The sequence below is a fragment of the Oryctolagus cuniculus genome, chromosome 1 (assembly GCF_051225735.1).
Source record: "Oryctolagus cuniculus isolate XC-2025 breed Fujian yellow rabbit chromosome 1, ASM5122573v1, whole genome shotgun sequence".
Lineage (NCBI taxonomy): Eukaryota > Metazoa > Chordata > Mammalia > Lagomorpha > Leporidae > Oryctolagus > Oryctolagus cuniculus.
This window is the reverse complement of record NC_142867.1, coordinates 61,669,299-61,690,135: the sequence shown is the minus strand read 5'-3', so window position 1 is coordinate 61,690,135 and position 20,837 is coordinate 61,669,299. Positions and strand designations below refer to the sequence as shown.

General features: G+C 37.4%; 1 protein-coding gene across 1 annotated transcript; it reads right to left on the bottom strand.

Annotated features, from left to right (window-relative positions):
• Positions 1-13,895: 13,895 nt before the first annotated feature.
• LOC103344950 (olfactory receptor 51V1) lies at positions 13,896-14,840 on the bottom strand. The gene has a single exon (XM_008267974.3). The coding sequence runs from the start codon at positions 14,838-14,840 to the stop codon at positions 13,896-13,898; it is 945 nt and encodes a 314-aa protein (XP_008266196.2).
• Between the last annotated feature and the right edge of the window lie 5,997 nt (positions 14,841-20,837).

The window sequence follows — 20,837 nt, the reverse complement described above, 5'->3', positions numbered from 1 at the left end:
AGAGCAGATGCATAGCAGCAAGTGGAGATACACACTTGACTCCCAGAGGCAGTTGGTGGAGGAGACACTAGCTTCTGAGAGTTAGGTGAGGATTGACGGTGGCAGCCCATACTACTGGTGATATTGCATGAGGGAGAATCTTGCAGACCACACTGACTTTGCTTTTGGCCTGGAGCCCTAGCAAGTGACCGAGTACCTACATAATCCAGTGAAGGAAAAGCATACATCATTCTCATTATTCCTCAAGGTTGCCCAGAAACCAGCATAGAGAAGGCACCATGTTACTCATAGAGGCTGCAGCATCCCTCTTGAGTATCACCAGGGGATTTTACTAGAGGGAGAAATCCACATTCTCAACTGACTTTGGGTCTGGTTGATGGGGTTGACAGCAGACTGTACACCAACTAAGGATTGTGAAGTGCACCCATCCTGTGAATCATTCACAGTCTCTGGAGATCAAACTGCAGAGGCAGAGCGCCCACAGGCAGCTGGCTCTGGGAACGTCTCTCCTCTTTCTGTGATTGAGCAGGTTCTCATGGCTGACAGAGGATCCTTTGTACTGTGTGACTATGAGATCTGTGGGCTCTGTGACTGAGAGAATTCTGTGACTGCTCGACAGAGGTTGAGGGATAGCTGGCTCTCTGGGTAATTGCTGTTTCTGGAGCCAGAGGCTCTGAGCTCTCTGACTACCTGGAGTATGTCAGTGCAGATGATTGATTCCATGTTCACACTGAGGGCTACACATATCCTTTGTGCAGTTCATACACCAGTGTGGGTGATGGTTGTACCCACTCTGGGCTAACTCCAGTCATTGGTAACTTTGGGAGAAGGGAGGTAGGGTTGTGATTACATCAACAGGCATGATCATAACCTTCCCTCTGCTGACAATAGGAGAGACTTATCACACACAAATAGGGTATCATCATGGATTTCCACCCCCTCCACCTTGAGCAGTGACTATAGCTCCCTTTCCCCACCCCGCACACACCTCTGGATTCACTGAAGGAGCAGAATCTCTATTAAGCCCCAGAGATCTAGTTCAAAGATAAAATCCACCAGTGGAGAAAACCAACAAGTGTGCCCACAAATGCCTGAAAATAAACACAGAACTACACGAAACCAGATCAAGGAAGACAAAATGACTCCCCTAAAGAGCACAGCAACACTTCAATATTGGAATGTGAAGACAAAGAGATTGATGAAATGCCTAGAAATGAATTCAAAATAATGATTACAGGATTATTCAATTACAATGATAAGCAAATTCATGAGTAAAGGAAATCCATGCATGACTTGTGTGAAAAATTTTCCCATAAGATAGATTTTGAAGAGAAAATAAACTTAAATATAAGAAATGAAGATTCAATATGTCAAATAAAACATACAGCAGAAAGCTTTAACAACAGGTTTAAGGAGGTCAAAGAAAAATCTTTGGAAATATCTCAATCAAAATTTAAAAAATGAGAAGAAATTAGATTTTTAAAAAGTGTTCAATGTTTATGGGATATTGCACACAACCCCACATATGAGTCCTAGGAGTTCCTGTACAAAGACGAAATGGATTAGAAGACCTATTCAGTAAATAATGACAGAAAAAATTGCCTAAAATGAGGAAAAAAAGGGACATTCAAGTACAGGAAGAACATAGATCTCCTAATAGGTATGACCAGAAAGATATTCACCATCACACATTTATTCCAATCTTCAACAGTAAAACATAAAGAAATATTCTAAAATGCACATGAGAGAAATATCAGATTGCCTTCAGAGGATCTCCAAATAGACCCACAGCTGATTTCTCATCATAAATGATACAGCTGAAGATGCATCCACCATATGACCTGGCCATGCCGCTTCTGGAAATTTATTCAAAGGAAATGAAATCAGCTTATGAAAGAATTCTCTGTACCTCCATTTTCATTGCAGCTCAATTCAGTATGCAATCATGTGATATATTTACTACTCAGCTGTAAAAATAATGAAATCCTCTCTTTTGCAACAAAATGAATGCCACTGGAAACTATTATGCTTAGTGAAATAAGTGAGCCCCAAAAAGAAAAAGACAGTATATTTTCCATGATCTTTTTTAACTAAAACAATACAGTAATATTTAATGTATGTGATCAAAATTGACATTTTGAGAATTGGTCATTTTTACAGCCCTTGTCTCACTTTTGATGAAAAATATTTTTCTTTTTCCCTTTGCGAATTCTTTTTTTTTTCGACAGGCAAGTGGACAGTGAGAGAGAGAGACAGAGAGAAAGGTCTTCCTTTGCCGTTGGTTCATCCTCCAATGGCCGCCGTGGCCAGCACGCTGCAGCCGGCACACCGTGCTGATCCAATGGCAGGAGCCAGGTACTTATCCTGGTCTCCCATGGGATGCAGGGCCCAAGTACTTGGGCCATCCTCCACTGCACTCCCTGGCCACAGCAGAGAGCTGGCCTGGAAGAGGGGCAACCGGGACAGAATCTGGCACCCCGACCGGGACTAGAACCTGGTGTGCCAGTGCCGCTAGGCAGAGGATTAGGCCGTTGAGCCGCGGCACTGGCCCTCTTTTTGAATTCTTAATTTAGTGGAGGGTTTATCTTGTGATTATAGATTGAACTTAATATATATCATTGTATATATTAAGGGAAAGAATCAGAAAATAAGGAGGAGATATGGTTGGAACCTGGGTGGATGAGAAGATAGAGTTGAAAGTATTACTTTGCTCCTAAATCAGTATATATGAGATTCATAAAATTTGTTGAAAATATAGAAGACAGATAAGACTATAATGAGATGAAAGAATTCAAAGAGAAAATGCTCAAAATTTATTATATATATCCATATTTATAAGGATACAAAAATGTATCATTTAGATTAAAAACTCTATAAGATTGAGAGCTGTAACTGGTGTCAAGTATACTGTACTAGATGTACAGGTAAAGACAGATTTAACTAGGCTGGTGCTGTAACATAGAGGATAGGCCACCACCCATGACACCAGTATCCCATATGGGTACTAGTTAGGGTCCCAGATGCTCCACTTCTGATCCGGCACCTTGATAATGCAGCTGGGAAAGCAGAAGAAGATAGCTCAAAGATTTTGGTCCCTGAACTCATGTGGGAGACAGAAAAATCTCCTGGGCCCTGGCCTCACTCTGGCCCAGCCTTGGCCATTGTGGCCCTCTGGGGAGTGAACCAGCAGATGGAAGCGCTCTCTCCCTTTCCCTATCTCTGTCTCTTCCTCTGTGTAACTGACTTTCAAATAAATAATAAATAAATCTTTCCAAAAAATATTTAATGCCTCACAACTCTTCTTCTTTCTTTTAAAAATTCATTGAATGACTTACAAATGAAAAATACAGTATGCTATTTTTTCTTTTTCTATATATATTTGTCTTTTGGCTCCAAGTTTGTAATTCTTGTATCCAGAAGAGAACACAGATTGAGCTAGTTCTACTTCAACTTGTGTGCCTCAAATAAAGTCAAAGCTGGCTGGTGGCAGAAGTGAGTTTGTAAATCATAGAGAGAGCCTCCTTTCCAGCTTAGTTATCCTTGCAGTGTGTTATGCAGACTGAAGAAAATTTCTAATTGTCCCCATTTCCTCTGTGGACATAGAATGGAGTAATAAATTCAAAGCTCTTGCAATTACTTTCTCCGAATCCTGTATTTTCTATTCCATCCCTCAAATTGTTCAATGGTTTCACTATTTTTTCCAGAGTGTATGGCTCAAAATTATTTATTGCCTTTATTATTTCCAATTCCCATCACACAAAATTATCTATTTCATTTATCAATATGTTCATATACACTACTTCTCTATATGTACACAGTTAAAGCTATGTTCCTGGATCTGTTCTGGTCTATTCAGCTACTCCAGGTAACTATCTCCTTCCTCTTAAATTGATTGCTTTGTTTACTATCCACATTTACTCAACATAAACTTATTAAGCTAGATGCTACAAATATACTTATAGTAATCGTGGAACTTCAGATTTTCTGATAAAGAATAATAAAAAATGTAACTGGGAAATAATAGATATATAATTGGGAAATTGGAGCTGGCACTGTGGCACAGTGGCTTAATGCCCTGGCCTGAGGTGCTGGCACTCCATATAGGTGCAGGTTTGAGGCCCGGCTGTTCCACTTTTTGTCCAGCTCTCTGATATGGCCAGGGAAAGCAGTAGATGCAGCACTGAAAGAGAATTACAGACCAATATCCCTGATGAACATAGATACAAAAATCCTCAATAAAATTCTTGCCAATAGAATGCAACAACACATCAGAAAGATCATCCACCCAGACCAAGTGGGATTTATCCTTGGTATGCAGGGATGGTTCAATGTTTGCAAATCAATCAATGTGATACACACATTAATAGACTGCAGAAGAAAAACCATATGATTATCCCAATAGACGCCGAGAAATCATTTGATAAAATACAACACCCTTTCAGGATGAAAACTAAGCAAACTGGGTATGGAAGGAACATTCCTCAATACAATCAAAGCAATCTATGAAAAACCCACAGCCAACATCCTATTGAATGGGGAAAAGTTGGAAGCATTTCCACTGAGATCGAGTACCAGACAGGGATGCCCACTCTCACCACTGCTATTTAACATAGTTCTGGCAGTTTTAGCCAGAGCTGTTAGGCAAGAAAAAGAAATTAAAGGGATACAAATTGGGAAGGAAGAACTCAAACTATCCCTCTTTGCAGATGATATGATTTTTTATTTAGGGGATCCAAAGAACTCTACTAAGAGACTATTGGAACTCATAGAGGAGTTTGGCAAAGTGTCAGGATATAAAATCAATGCACAAAAATCAACAGCCTTTGTATACACAGACAATGCCACGGCTGAGTAAGAACTTCTAAGATCAATCCGATTCACAATAGCTACAAAAACAATCAAATACCTTGGAATAAACTTAACCAAGGACGTTAAAGATCTCTATGATGAAAATTACAAAACCTTGAAGAAAGAAATAGAAGAGGATACCAAGAAATGGAAAAATCTTCCATGCTCATGGATTGGAAGAATCAATATCATCAAAATGTCCATTCTCCCAAAAGCAATTTATAGATTCAATGCATACCAATCAAGATACCGAAGACCTTCTTCTCAGATCTGGAAAAAATGGTGCTGAAATTTATATGGAGGCACAGGAGACCTCAAATACCTAAAGCAATCTTGTACAACAAAAACAAAGCTGGAGGCATCACAATACCAGATTTCAGGACATACTACAGGGAAGTTGTAATCAAAACAGCATGGTACTGGTACAGAAACAGATGGATAGACCAATGGAACAGAATTGAAACACCAGAAATCAATCCAAACACCTACAGCCAACTCATATTTGATCAAGGATCCAAAACCAATCCCTGGAGTAAGGACAGCCTATTCAATAAATGGTGCTGAGAAAACTGGATTTCCACATGCAGAAGCATGAAGCAAGACCCCTACCTATCACCTTACACAAAAATTAACTCAACATGGATTAAAGACTTAAATCTATGACCTGAAACAATCAACTTATTAGGAAGCATTGGAAAAACCCTGCAAGATAAAGGTACTAACAATGACTTCTTGGAAAATACCCCAGAAGCACAGGCAGTCAAAGCCAAAATTAACATTTGGGATTGCATCAAATTGAGAAGTTTCTGGACTGCAAAAGAAACAGTCATGAAAGTGAAGAGGCAACCAACAGTATGGGAAAATATATTTGCAAACTTTGCAACTAATAAAGGGTTGATAACCAGAATCTACAAAGAAATCAAAACTCCACAACATCAAAACAAACAACCCACTTAAGAGATGGGCCAAGGACCTCAATTGCCATTGTTCAAAAGAGGAAATCCAAATGGCCAACATGCACATGAAAAAATGTTCAAGGTCACTAGCCATCAGGGAAATGCAAATCAAAACCACAATGAGGTTTCACCTCACCCCAGTTAGAACGGCTCACATTCAGAAATCTACCAACAATAGATGCTGGTGAGGATGTGGGGAGAAAGAGACACTAACCCACTGTTGGTGGGAATGCAAACTGGTTAAGCCACTATGGAAATCAGTCTGGAGATTCCTCAGAAACCTGAATATAACCCTACCATTCAACCCAGCCATCCCACTCCTTGGAATTTACCCAAAAGAAATGAAATTGGCAAACAAACAAGCTGTCTGCACATTAATGTTTATTGTAGCTCAATTCACAATAGCTAAGACCTGGAACCAACCCAAATGCCCATCAACAGTAGACTGGATAAAGAAATTATGGGACATGTACTCTATCGAATACTATGCAGCAGTCAAAAACAATGAAACCCGGTCATTGGCAACAAGATGGAGAATTTGGAAAACATCAGGCTTAGTGAAATAAGCCAATCCCAAAGGGACAAATACTACTTGTTCTCCCTGATCGGTGACAACTAACTGAGCACCAAAGGGGAAACTTTTTGAAGTGAAATGGACACTATGAGAAACAGTGACTTGATCAGCTCTTGTCCTGACGGTTGATGTACAATGTAATACTTTATCCATTTTAGTATTTTCTTTGTTCTAGTACCATTGGTTGAACTCTGTAATTAACACACAATTATTCTTAGGTGTTTACATTTTAACTGAAAAGTGATCCCAGTTAGGAATTTGCAAAACATTATGCTGAGTGAAATAAGCCAATCCCAAAGGGGCAAATACCACTTTTCTCCGATAGGTGACAACCAACTGAGCACCAAAAAGGAAACCAGTTAAAGTGAAAGGAACACTATGAGAAATGGTGACTTGATCAGCCCTCACCCTGACTGTTGATGAACAACTTAATATGTTATCCCTCTTAGTATTTTTGTTTGTTTGTTCTACTTAATACTTTTGGTTGAATACTGTAATCAATACACAATTCTTCTCAAGTGCTGAAACTTAACTGAAAAGTGATCGCTGTTAAATATAAGAGTGAGAATAAGAGAGGGAAGAGATGTGCAATTTGGGTCATGCTCAAGCTGACTTACCTCAAACAGTGGAGTTAGAAACAGACCAGGGGACTCCAATTCAATCCCATCAAGGTGGCATGTACCAATGCCAAATCACTAGTCCCGGTGATCAATTTCTGTTCACAATTGATCATAATGATAGGACTAAGAACCAAAGGGATCACATAAACAAGACTAGTGTCTGCAAATACTAGCTGACAGAATAAAAAAGGGAGAGAATGATCCAACATGGGAAGTGAGATACACAGCAGACCCATAGAATGGCAGATGTCCTAAACAGCACTCTGGCCTCAGAATCAGCCCTTAAGGCATGCGGATCTGGCTGAAAAGCCCATGAGAGTATTTCAGGTATGGAAAGCCAAGACACTCTGGTGAAAAAAAAAATGACCTAAATGAAAGATGTCTGCGAGTGAGATCCCAGTGGAAAGAACGGGTCATCAAAGAAGGAGGTACCTTTCTCTGAAGGGAAGAGAGAACTTCCACTTTGACTATGGCCTTGTCTAAATATGATCAGAGTCGGTGAACTCAGGGTGCTTCCATGGCCTTGGCAGCTTATGACAAGAGCCTAGGGTGATTACTGATGCCATAAACAGGAGTGTCAATTTGTTGAGTCAACAACAGGAGTCACTGTGCACTTACTCCTCATGTAAGATCTCTGTCCTTAGTGTGCTGTACTTTGAGATTCAATGCCATAACTAGTACTCAAACAGTATTTTTCACTTTATGTTTCTGTGTGGGATCAAACTGTTGAAATCTTTACTTAATGTATGCTAAACTGATCATCTGTATATAAAGAGAATTGAAAATGAATCTTGATGTGAATGGAAGGGGAGAGGGAATGGGAAAGGGGAGGGTTGCGGGTGTGACGGACGTTATGGGGGGGAAGCCATTGAAATCCATAAGCTGTACTTTGGAAATTTATATTCATTATATAAAAGTTAAATTGAAAATGGAAAAAAAAGAAACTAAAAACCCATCAGGGGTCTGTAATTGGTAATCCTATCCACCCTATCTCATGAATAAAAAAATCTAAGTTTTGCTACAGGCAGCCTCAGGGAGGAGGCAAGCCCTTGTCCACCCTAAATGGATTCTGCCCCTGTTCTTATTCTGACATAAGCCTGACCTAACAACCTATTAATCCCTCTAATCCCCACAATAACACATATATCATTATTATTTGTAGTACTGGCTTACAAAACCATGGTAAATTTTATATTAATGATTGCCATCGGGATAATTATTTATCACAACAGTTTCTTAAGACCATAACTTTATTTACACTGCCAAGACTTCATACAATCTGATAAAATAATCCAGGGTGTTCATTGCTTCCCTTCTTTTTCCATTCCAGTATCAGGGGTCATAAGAAAAGGTGACAACCTCTTCAAGTCACAATATCTTAGAGACATCTGGTACACCGTGATAGGAATCCCAGGGCTGGAAGACACATACACATGAATCTCCATCCCTATTTGTTCCATGTATATAGTTGCTATTGTCCCTGGTCATCACTGAGTACAGTCCTCATAAACCCATGTACATTTTCCTTTCTCATCTGCACCAATACCAAAGAAACTAGCAATCTTCTGGGGAGATTTTCTTTTGGAAACTGTGCATCTCGGATGATTTTCCTCCACTTCATCTTTGTTGCAGAGGTTGCCACATTGCTGGCCACTGCTTTGCTCCCTGATTTTGGGCCACAACATACAACTCCATTACATACCCTCCTTGCTAAGCTGTATGTGGTGGTTCTACCTACTCTAAACCCCTGAGTTTTTGGAGTTAAGTTCAAGCAAATCCAGGAGAAAGTTATCCAAGTGTTTTCGTTGAGCAAGACATGTTGTTGGTTTAGAATAAGAGGCTTCATTCTTCATTTGCCCAAATATATAAAACATTAAGAGTACCTAACTTTATAGTGTATGTCTTGTATCATGTCAGCCCAAGAATGGACAATAACAACAGATTCATGGGTAAATGAGACATGTTAAAATTTTGCTGGTTATTCTGCTGCTTATCAGAACAACACTAAAACAAGGACACACCATTTTCTCCATAATTTTCAGTTTTGTTAAAAATGGCTTACAGCATGAGAATTGAATATTCAGTTTCAATTTTATATTGAATGAGTAGCTTAGAACTAAAGGTACAGCTTACCTTCATTTTGTAAAATTTTAAAACAAAGCTGTAATCACCATGAGATTTTCTTTATCTATTTCCCTGTAATTTTACCTCTGTAATAAAAAAAAAAAGTCCTCACAGATTTGACAAATCCCAGATAGCTGATCTTGGTCTTGAATATATATTCTTTCTTGTCATCTGTAAGTTTATCTTCTTAGGGGGCTTAAAATATTATATATTTTATGAGATTGTTGATAACATTAAATGAAGGGATCCATATCATTTCTTTTTAAAAAATAGATTTATTTATTTAATTTGAAAGGTAGAGTTAAAGAGAGGCAAAGAGAGAAAGAGAAAGAAAAAGAGAGAGAGAGAAAGATAGTTAGGTCTTCTATCCACGGTTTCACTCCCCAGATGTCTGCAATAGCCAGAGCTGCACTGATCCAAAACCAGGATCAGGAGCTTCTCCAAGTCTCCCAAGTAAGTGTAGGGGTCCAAGGACTTGGACAGTTTCTACTGCTTTCCCAGACCATAGCAGAGAGATGGATCAGAAGTGAAGCAGCTGGGACTTGAACCAGCACCCATATGGGATGCTGACACTGCAAGTGGCACTTTTACCCAGTACACCATAGCTGTGGCCCCAAATTCCTTATTTATTTTATTTTTTTAAAGATTTATTTTATTTATTTGGAAGACAGAGTTACAGAGAGAGAGGCAGAGACAGAGAGAGAGGTCCTCCATCTTCTGATTCACTCCCCAAATGGCCGCAACGGTCGGAGCTGCACCGATCCAAAGCCATGAGCCAGGAACTTCCTCCAGGTCCATCACGTAAGTGCAGGGGCCCAAGGACTTGGGCCATTCTCCACTGCTATCCCAGGCCATAACAGAGCGTTGGATTGGAAGAGGAGCAGCCAGGACTAGAATTGGCGCCCATATGGGATGCCAGTGCTTCAGGCCAGGAAATAAACCCACGATGCCAGAGCGCCGCCCCCACAAATTCTTTTTTTTAAATAAATGAATTTATTTATCTGGAAGGCAGAGTTACAGAGAGGCAGAGGCAGAGAGAGAGAGGTCTTCCATCTGCTGGTTCACTCCCCAAATGGCCACAATGGCTGGAGCTTGGCTGGTCCAAAGCCAGGACCCAGAAGTTTTTCCAGGTCTCCCACATGGATGCAGGGACTCAAAGACTTGGGCCATTTTCAACTGTTTTCTCAGGCCACAGCAGAGAGCTGGATCAGAAATGGAACAACCAAGACATGAACTGGCATCCAAATGGAATGACTGTGTCACAAGTGCCATCTTTACGTGCTATGCTTCAATGTTGGCCCAGTTAGAACGGCTCTCACACAGAAATCAACAAACAACAAATGCTGGCAAAGATGTGGAGAAAAAGATGCCCTAATCCATTGTTGTTTGGAATGTAAATTGATGCAGTCATTGTGGAAGAGCGTATACAGAGCTTCTAAGCTAAAAAATAGATCTACCACAGCATCTAGCAATCCCATTCCTGGGGATTTACCCAAGGGAAATGAAATTAGCATATAAAAGAGTTATCCATAACCCCAAATTTATTGCAGCTCAATTCATAATAGCTAACATATGAAATCAACCCAGAATTCCATCAATGGATGACTGTATAAAGAAAATGTGTTATTTATACATTATGGAATACTACTTACCTATAAAAATGAATGAAATACTATCTTTTGCAACAAAGTGGGTGCAACTTGAAACCATAAATCTTAGTAAAATAAGCTAGTCCCCCTCCCAAAAATCATCTTTTCCCTGATTTTTGGTGACTAACATACAATGTAACAAAAATGTAATGCATGTGAACAAAATTAAAATTTTTAGATATGATTTTTTTACAGCCCTTGTCTATACTCTTGAGGAACAATTATTTTTTTTTTTACTTAGCAGATGGTTAAACTTGTGGTTATAAAATAAACAAAATGTATGGCATTGTAAAAATGTATATAAAAAATAAGAAAGGAAGGAAAAGGTAGGGTGGAAGTGGGGGGGGGGGAGGTGATCGTGGAAACATCACTAGGCTCCTAAATCTATATATGAAAATCATGAAATTGGTTTACCCTATATACATAATTTTTTAAAAGATTATAGGTATGGTTTTAAGTAGACTCAATGGAAAATAATCAAACAAAATTCAGCAAAGGAATTAGAAATGCTAGATTTCAATATGGAGAGAACAGACCAGCTGAGATTCTCTCACCATGGGTCTACTAAGTGAGACACACAAATGACAGGTCCAATGAGTTCTCCCTGCCAATGCTCAGGGACCTGACAGCTGTCCGGTTAGATCTCTTTCCTTTTCCTCAGCTTCCCTCCAATGCAGCAATAAGGTCAACTGTGAGGTGAGTGGGCATTGACATATGGAGGAAAGAAACAGATCTATGGCCTTACTTTTGATAGAAAATATTCAAATCAAGTTACACCACAGCAGAGATTTCTTTTTAAGCTCAAAACATTACTTCAAACTTCACATGAAAAATCAGCAGTTCAGACAACTGTTAGCATAAATAGGGTCGCTTGGAACAAGATAACATCATGAAAGTGAATAAGCAAAAAAAAAAAAAAAAAAAAACAAAACAAAACAAAAAAAAACTGTCCCCTCCTGATCGTAAAGTATAAAGTGTGAAATTTATAACATAGGTATAAATAGTGGTATAAATAGCATACCTTGGTATACCAAGATATTGATTGAGAATATGGTCTATAAACAAATTTTCATGTGATAACTCAATAATATATATTTAATCAATTTATTTATAATGTAAAACCTTTAACTCATAACAAAGACACCACCACCAGGAAACAAATGGGACAATAGGGAAATAGCTGTAACATCAAACTAAGCAGTATCTTCTACTATAAAATGTTAACTCTAAACCAAATTTTCTGCATCATTATGTTTTAGTAATTTAAAATTCTGTAATCACAACTTTATCATTTACAAATATAATAATTATTATTTTTCTTCAGAGTGTTGCTCTGAGGATTTATAGGGTCACAAGTGCTTCCAATGTGTATGGTACATAATAGGTATCTGACAAATATAATCTTATTTGTATATTTATCATTATTTCTGTGATGGGTGTTAAATTCTTTATAATAAAGACACATAGAAAATTATATCCACCAATTTAGTGAAATGCATTTGTAACTATATGGTTTTATAATCATATGGTGTGAATGTCTGTAAAGACCATTATTCACATCAAAACTAGAAAAGAGCAAATGTCGACCAATTCAAGGATAAATAAAGTTTGCTGTGTAGATACAATACAAGAGTTTTCAATAATAAATTTTAACTAAGTATAAATACAGGCAACATCAGGAATGAATCTGAAAGTATTATTCTCAGTGAAAGAATTATAATATAAAGATTATATTGATTATAGCATAATAGACATGATCTGCTCTTAAAGGACAAACTGTGTGAAAAAAATCAGATTAGTGGCTACAGGAACTCAGACTTGTGGAAGAAGATGACCAAAAGTACCCAGAAAAGCACCTTTGAAGTTGGTGAAAATATTCTAAATCTTTATTCTGGTGAAGTTTTTATGACTACAAATATTATTTAAAGCTCATCAATATGTATGTAGACATCTGACAAGGGTGAATTTTAATTTGTAATTATGCCTCAAAAAATGGTCTTAAAAATATATGAAAATAATTCACATGTCATTATACAAATAACATTTTGAGTAAATTTACTAATGCTGAGTCCAACTGTAAACACTTTTTTAGCATCTGTGATTTACACAGGTCATTTTTTGATACTTTATTTATCATATAAGTGTTTTATAATGGTTATAGAGCTGAAATAGTAGGAATTACATGAGGAAGGCAGAAAATAAAGAGTTGTCACATAATTTCAAATGGACTATAACAGAACAAATCTCTTCACCTCTTAAAAAATTGACAGCTAATTTAACCTGTGTGTATTTCAAAATACAATTATGCAATAGGAAATAATATCTACTTCTTGGTTTTGATGAAGTTATTAAATGCAAAACATAGTTACATTAATTGGTCATTGCAAAATTTTAGGCTATTTTTTTTGACTGAAGCAGGGGATGTAAAGAGATAAGAAAATCCAAAGTAAAGATTTTTCAAAGGATCCACATAGTTTTCAAATGGCAACTGCTGTGTTTTTATCCTTTGGATAATGAATCCTAGAAGTCATGTTTTTATTCTGGCAATTAATAGTTATAGATACTCTTCATGGAGTGTCTAGGAAGAAAGATTGGTTGGTGAACAAGATAGCAATTAATTTCATTATTTGCTATTTTTTACACTATAAAAGTCCCATCACATTGTAACGCTTATAGTATGGCACTGTGGCTAAACTGGGGTACTAGCTACCAGACAAACATGAAATAAGAATGTCATTTAGAGCAATAAAACTAGACTAGGAAAATGGTTGATCTTTTATTAATTACTTGAACTGCTTTATTCAGCCATATTTAACTTTTTCAAAATCAGTGGATCCAAAAATACCTTCACTCTAATCTGCATTATAAAGTCTGTATTTTACAAGCAGATCTGACTCAGAAATTATGATTCCCAGACCATAAATATTCACATTGACTTTAATAAACTGTGTCACAAAATTATGCATGCCTACCTTGACTTAATGATGGTTGTAGGAAATTAGGGAGGTATTTGTAACATATGAAACATTATTGAACCAGCAGATGTTAAATCCATTTACACCTACTTTACCCTGTGCTTTGTAACTTGTGAAGTTATGAATATGTTCATATTTGATCTCAAGACTTAGGATGCTTTCAAGGAGAATAATCTCTGAACTCTTCTTCGTATCTGCTGGGTTTTGATACTATAAATAATTGGGTTCATCATGGGTGGGAAAAGGATATAGATGTTACCCATGAGGACGTGAACAAGTGGTGAGAGGTGTTTCCCAAATCGGTGCACCATAGTCAGACCAATGATTGGGATGTAGAAAACCAAAACTGCACAGATGTGAGATACACATGTCTGCAAAGACTTGATTCTCTCTTCCTGCGATGCAATAGCTAAGACAGTATGCAAGATCAGGATGTAGGAGATAAGTATGAGCACTGCATCCAACAACAAATTGCTAATAACCAAGGCAAGGCCATAGATGCTGTTAAAGCGAATGTCTGAACAGGCCATCCTTATTAAATCTTGGTGTAGGCAGAAGGAGTGAGACAGGATGTGAGGACGGCAATAATTTAAGAACTTCAAACGGATAATGACTGGAGGTATGAGCAAAGAGCTCCTACATAGGATTGTCATCCCAATTTTCATGATTTTGTCATTAGTTAAGATAGAGGAATAGCGTAATGGGTTGCAAATGGCAATATAGCGGTCAAAAGCCATAGCGAGCAGGACAGAAGACTCCATGAAAGACAGACCGTGGATGAAATATGACTGGGCAATGCAGGAATCCAAGCTGATCTCTCTAATGAAGCCCCACAGGATCCCCAGAACTGTGTGCACAGTAGACAGTCCCATGCACAGGTCAGTGAGGGCCAGCATGGCCAGGAAGTAGAACATGGGCTGGTGCAGGCTCACCTCAGTCCGGATCACATGGAGCACCATGCAGTTTCCCAGGAAAACCATAGCATAGATGGTGGAGAAAGGGATGGAGATCCAGAGATAGTGGACTTCCAGGCCAGGAAATCCAGTGAGAACAAATCTTGAATTGTTAGAGTTTGAGATTGAGATAGCAGACATTAATAGAAGACTGAAAATATGCCTAGAGTAAATTGTAAATTACATAAATTTGTGATGTCTAATTTCTAGTAATGTTTGTTTGATTTTGGAAGAAAATAAAGAAAAATACAGTTTCCATAAGCGTCATAAACTCAATAAAGTAGAAACTTGATTATGTTTTCTTTAAGGGCAGAAATCTTTAGAATAGATGTGGAATTTCCCTCGATAGGAACAGGGATGTGGGAAAGTTCGGGACTTTTATGTAGAGACAGTAATGTCACTGGGCTCAGGGGACTTTGGTCAGAGACTCGACTCTGCGAGACTCTGGGAGTCTCTGAGGGTCTTGTTCATTCCTAAAGGAAGACAATATATAATCGCAGATGTGTATTGCTTCCATGGCTGGCATTACCCTTAGGAGAATGAGAAACATACAGTCATTTTTTCTGTTTGCTACTGTGCTTTTCATTTCTCCCAGAAGCTCATACTATCTCAGAAGAAATGCATGAGTCTAAATAAATACACTTTGCAGAGCATTATAAAATGTCAGGAGAAACTAAACAAACTGAAATCAGAGCATTCTTGTCCATTTTACATGGCTTGGTTTCACTCTGGTTTGTTTATTTATTGATTCACATAGAAATGTATTTCCACCCCTATTTTCATGTGCTTCTTTATCTTGTATAAGGTTTCACCTTTTCTGATACCATGACACTGATATTTTTCTGGATCTGTCATGTATGCGATAACATGAATGGCAGGCATCTTAAATTGAGAAATGCTAAACAAATGTCTGATATATTTTTTATCTATGAGAGTGTTAGCTATTCGTAGGGTTAATAAATTCATTTTTAAACACAGTGATTTTTATAACAAATGGTCATGAGAGAAATATCTAGGCCTAGCCATCTATAGATCTATACTTCATACTCATTAATTTCAGCACCTCCCACTCTAATTCCTTAAAGAAACCTGTGTGTGTCTTTGGTTGAGAGAAACTAGAATTAACACAGTTTGCAAGATTAATTCTAGGACTTCAAAATACTAATAGAACTCTATAGAAGGCTACCAAAATTATTTTTATAGGTGAGTAATTACAAACTGTTTCTAACTCTTGTTCTCACTGGCATATATGTGTGTGTATATATATATATATATATACACACACACACACACACACACACAAATTTAGAAAGCTATTTCTAAACGGCAGTGATTTCATATGTTAAATCTAAAATAATATTTACAAATATAAAGAAAGTATTTGAAATACCTGGGCACCTAGTCACTATTACCAAAATACAACTGAGTACCTGAAATAGTAGTCTTGTTAATAAGCCATTAATAACTCTAATAAAGAGGAAACAAATTTTGAAACAAAAAATATTCAAGATGTACTTTTCTTTTAAACAAGAGTCAGTTAAATAAGTATTAGTAGCTTATATAATGAGTTTCAAATAATAAGGGTAAGAGAAGACATTGAATATATAGGACCAAAAGGTTGGGTATGCCAAGGTACAAAACAAAAACAACTTATCTTTTCTGTGAAGCCTCCAAGACAGTGATCCCTTTCCTCAAAGAAAATTACTCATTTTCCAACATAGAATTAACTGCCCAGAGGTGCTACTGCTTTTCTTTTTTTAAATTTTATTTAATAAATATAAATTTCCAAAGTACAGCTTTTGGATTACTGTGGCTATTTCCCCCCATAACCTCCCTCCCACCTGCAACCATCCCATCTCCCCTCACTCTCCCAGCACATTCAAATCAAGATTCATTTTCAATTATCTTTATATACAAAAGATCAATTTAGTATATACTAAGTAAAGATTTCAACAGTTTTCATCCACACAGAAACACAAAGTGTAAAGTACTGTTTGAGTACTAGTTATATCTTTAATTCACATAGTACAACACATTAAGGACAGAGATACTACATGGGGAGTAAGTGCACTGTGACTCCTGTTGTTGACTTAACAAATTGACACTCTTGTTTATGGCATCAGTAATAACCCTAGGCTCTTGTCATGAGTTGCCAAGGCTATGGAAGCCTTTTGAGTTCGCTGACTCTGATCATATATAGACAAGGTCATAGTCAATGTGGAAGTTCTCTCTTCCCTTCAGAGAAAGGTACCTCTTTCTTTGATGGCCGGTTCTTTCCGCTAGGATCTCACTCACAGAGATCTTTCATTTAGGTCATTTATTTTTTTTTCCCCAGAGTGTCTTGGCTTTCCATACCTGAAATACTCTCATGGGCTCTTCAGCTGGATCTGAATGCCTTAAGGGTTGATTCGGAGGCCAGAGTGCTGTTTAGGACATCTGCCATTCTATGGGTCTGCTGTGTATCCCGCTTCCCATGTTGGATCATTCTCTCCTTTTTAATTCTATCAGTTAGTATTAGCAAACACTAATCTTGTTTATGTGATCCCTTTGACTCTTAATCCTATCATCATGATCAATTGTGAACTGAAATTTATCACTTGGACTAGTGAGATGGCATAGTATAGCCACCTTGATGGGATTGAATTGGAGTCCCCTGGTATGTTTCTAACTCTACCATTTGGGGCAAGTCCGATTAAGCATGTACCAGCATGTACATCTCTTCCCTCTCTTATTCTCACTCTTATATTTAACAGGGATTACTTTTCAGTTAAGTTTCAACACTTAAGAATAACTGTGTATTAATTACAGAGTTCAACAAATAGTACTAAGTAGAACAAGCAAAAAATACTAAAAGGGATAAAGTATTAAGTTGTTCATCCACAGTCAGGGCAAGGGCTGATCAAGTCACCATTTCTGATAGTGTCCATTTCACTTTGACAGGTTTCCTTCTTGCTGCTCGGTCAGTTGTCACCAATCAGGGAGAACATATGATATTTGTCCCTTTGGGACTGGCTTATTTCACTCAGCATGATGTGTTTCAGATTCCTCCATCTTGTTGCAAATGACCAGATTTCATTTCTTTTAATGCTGTATACTATTCTATAGAGTACATATCCCATAATTTCTTTATCCAGTCTACTGTTGATTGGCATTTAGGTTTATTCTAGGTCTTATCTATTGTGAATTGAGCTGCAATAAACATTGAGGTGCAGACAGCTCTTTTATTTGCCAATTAAATTTCCTTTGGGTAAATTGCAAGATGTGGGATGGCTGGGTTGTATGGTAGAATTATATTCAGGTTTCTGAGGATTCTCCAGACTGACTTCCATAGTAGCTTTAGCAGTTTGCATTCCCACCAACAGTGGGTTAGTGTCCCTTTTTCCCCACATCCTCTGCAGCATCTATTGTTGGTAGATTTCTGTATGTGAGCCATTCTAAGCGGGGTGAGGTGAAACCTCATTGTGGTTTTGATTTGCATTTCCCTGATTGCTAGCGATCTTGAACATTTTTTCATGTGCATGTTGGCCATTTGGATTTCCTCTTTTGAACAATGTCTATTGAGGTCCTTGGCCCATCTCTTAAGTGGGTTGTTTGTTTTGTTGCTGTAGAGTTTCTTAATCTCTTTGTAGATTCTGGTTATTAATGCTCTATCTGTTGCATGGTTTGCAAATATTTTTTCCCATTCTGTCAGTTGCCTCTTCACTTTCCTGACTGTTTCTTTTGCGGTACATAAACTTCTCAATTTGATGTAATCTCAATAGTTAATTTTGGCTTTGACTGCCTGTGCCTCCGGGGTCTTTTCCAAGAAGTCTTTGGCGGTGCCAATATCTTGCAGGGTTTCTCCAATGTTCTCAAATAATTTGATGATGTCGCTTCAGAGATTTAGGTCTTTAATCCATGTTGAGTGGATTTTTGTGTAAGGTGTAAGGTAGGAGTCTTGCTTTATGCTTCTGCGCGTGTAAATCCAATTTTCCCAGCACCACTTATTGAATAGACTGTCCTTGCTCCAGGGATTGGTTTTAGATCCTTGATCAAATAAAAGTTGGCTGTAGATGTTTGGATTGATTTCTGGTGTTTCAATTCTCTTCCATTGGTCTATCCATCTGTTTCTGTACTGGCACCATGCTGAATAACATTTTTTTCCAATCCAAACCCTTTTTACACCCTTATTCTTATTTAAGATGTATTACGTATGCTACATATTAACATTTTGTATATTTTAGTAAATAGTTGTACAACCTTACAATAGTCATTTCTTGTTTAAAGAAAAGTACATCTTGAATAATATTTGTTTCAAAAATTTGTTTCTTCTTTATTAGAGTTATTAATGGCTTATTAACAACACTACAATTTCAGGTACTCATTTGTATTCTAGTAATAGTGACTAGGTGCCCAGGTATATCAAATACTTTCTTTATATTTGTAAATATTATTTTAGATATAAAATATGAAATCACTGCCGTTTAGAAATAGTTTTCTAAATTTGTGTGCGTGTGTGTGTATATATATATATATACACACATATATGCCATTGAGAACAAGAGTGAGAAACAGTTTGTAATTATTTATCTATATAAATCATTTTCATAGCCTTCTATGGAGTTCTATTAATATTTTGAAATTTTAGAATTATTCTTGCAAACTCTGTTAATTCTAGTTTCTCTTAACCAAAGACACACACAACATGTTTCGCTAAGGAATTAGAGTGGGAGAGGTACTGAGCATATTGAGTATGGAGTATAGATCTATAGATGGCTAGGCCTAGATATTTCTCTCATGACTACTTGTTAAAAAAATCACTGTGTTTAAAAAATGAATTTATTAACCCTATGAATAGCTAACACTCTCATAGATAAAATATATATCAGACATTTGTTTAGCATTTCTCAATTTAAGATGCCTGCCATTCATGTCTCATTTACCCATGAATCTGTTGTTATTGTCCATTCTTGGGCTGACATGATACAAGACATACACTATAAAGTTAGGTACTCTTAATGTTTTATATATTTGGGCAAATGAAGAATGAAGCCTCTTATTCTAAACCAACAACATGTCTTGCTCAACGAAAACACTTGGATAACTCTCTCCTGGATTTGCTTGATCTTAACTCCAAAAACTCAGTGGTTTAGAGTAGGTAGAACCACCACATACAGCTTAGCAAGGAGGGTATGTAATGGAGTTGTAAGTTGTGGCCCAAAATCAGGGAGCAAAGCAATGGCCAGCAATGTGGCAACCTCTGCAACAAAGATGAAGTGGAGGAAAATCATCCGAGATGCACAGTTTCCAAAAGAAAATCTCTCCAGAAGATTGCTAGCATCTTTGGTATAGTGATTGTTGAGAGAAAGATATACACTGTGCCAATGTACATGGGTTTATGAGGACTGACTCAGAGATGACCAGGGACAACAGGGTGCTGCCTACAACAGCAACTATATACACGGAACAAATAGGGATGGAGATTCATGTGTATGTGTCTTCCAGCCCCTGAGATCCTTATCATGGTGTAGCAGATGTCTCTAAGGTATTGTGGTTTGAGGAGGTTGTCAGCTTTTATTATGACCCCTGATACTGGAATGGAAAAAGGGAAGCAATGAACACCCTGGATTATTTTATCAGGTTGCATGAAATCTTGGCAGTGTAAATAAAGTTATTGCCTTAAGAAATTGTTGTGATCAATAATTATCCAGATGGAGGTGATTAATATAAAATTTACCATGGTTCTGTAAAGCCAATGCTATAAATAATAATGATATGTGTGCCTCTACAAAAATATTATGCTTGTTTTTCTTCCAGAATAATGTACCATGGTTTAAATACACTACAATTTATTTTAATATCCAGGGTTGATGTGGATTCAGAAATGTCAACTATGAGTAATATATCCATTATACTTCTAACATATATTTAAATTCATATACTTACAATGTGGATTTCTGCATCTAATATTCAAATTGCCACTACATTTTAACATTAGTATCTACTAAAATTAGTAGATATTTTAAAAAAGATTTTATTGATTTATTTGAGAAGTAGAGTCATAGACAGAAAGGGAGACAGAGAGAGTGGTCTTCCATCCGCTGGCTCGCTCCCCAAATGGCCACAATGGCCGGAGCTCAGCTGATCAGAAGCCAGGAG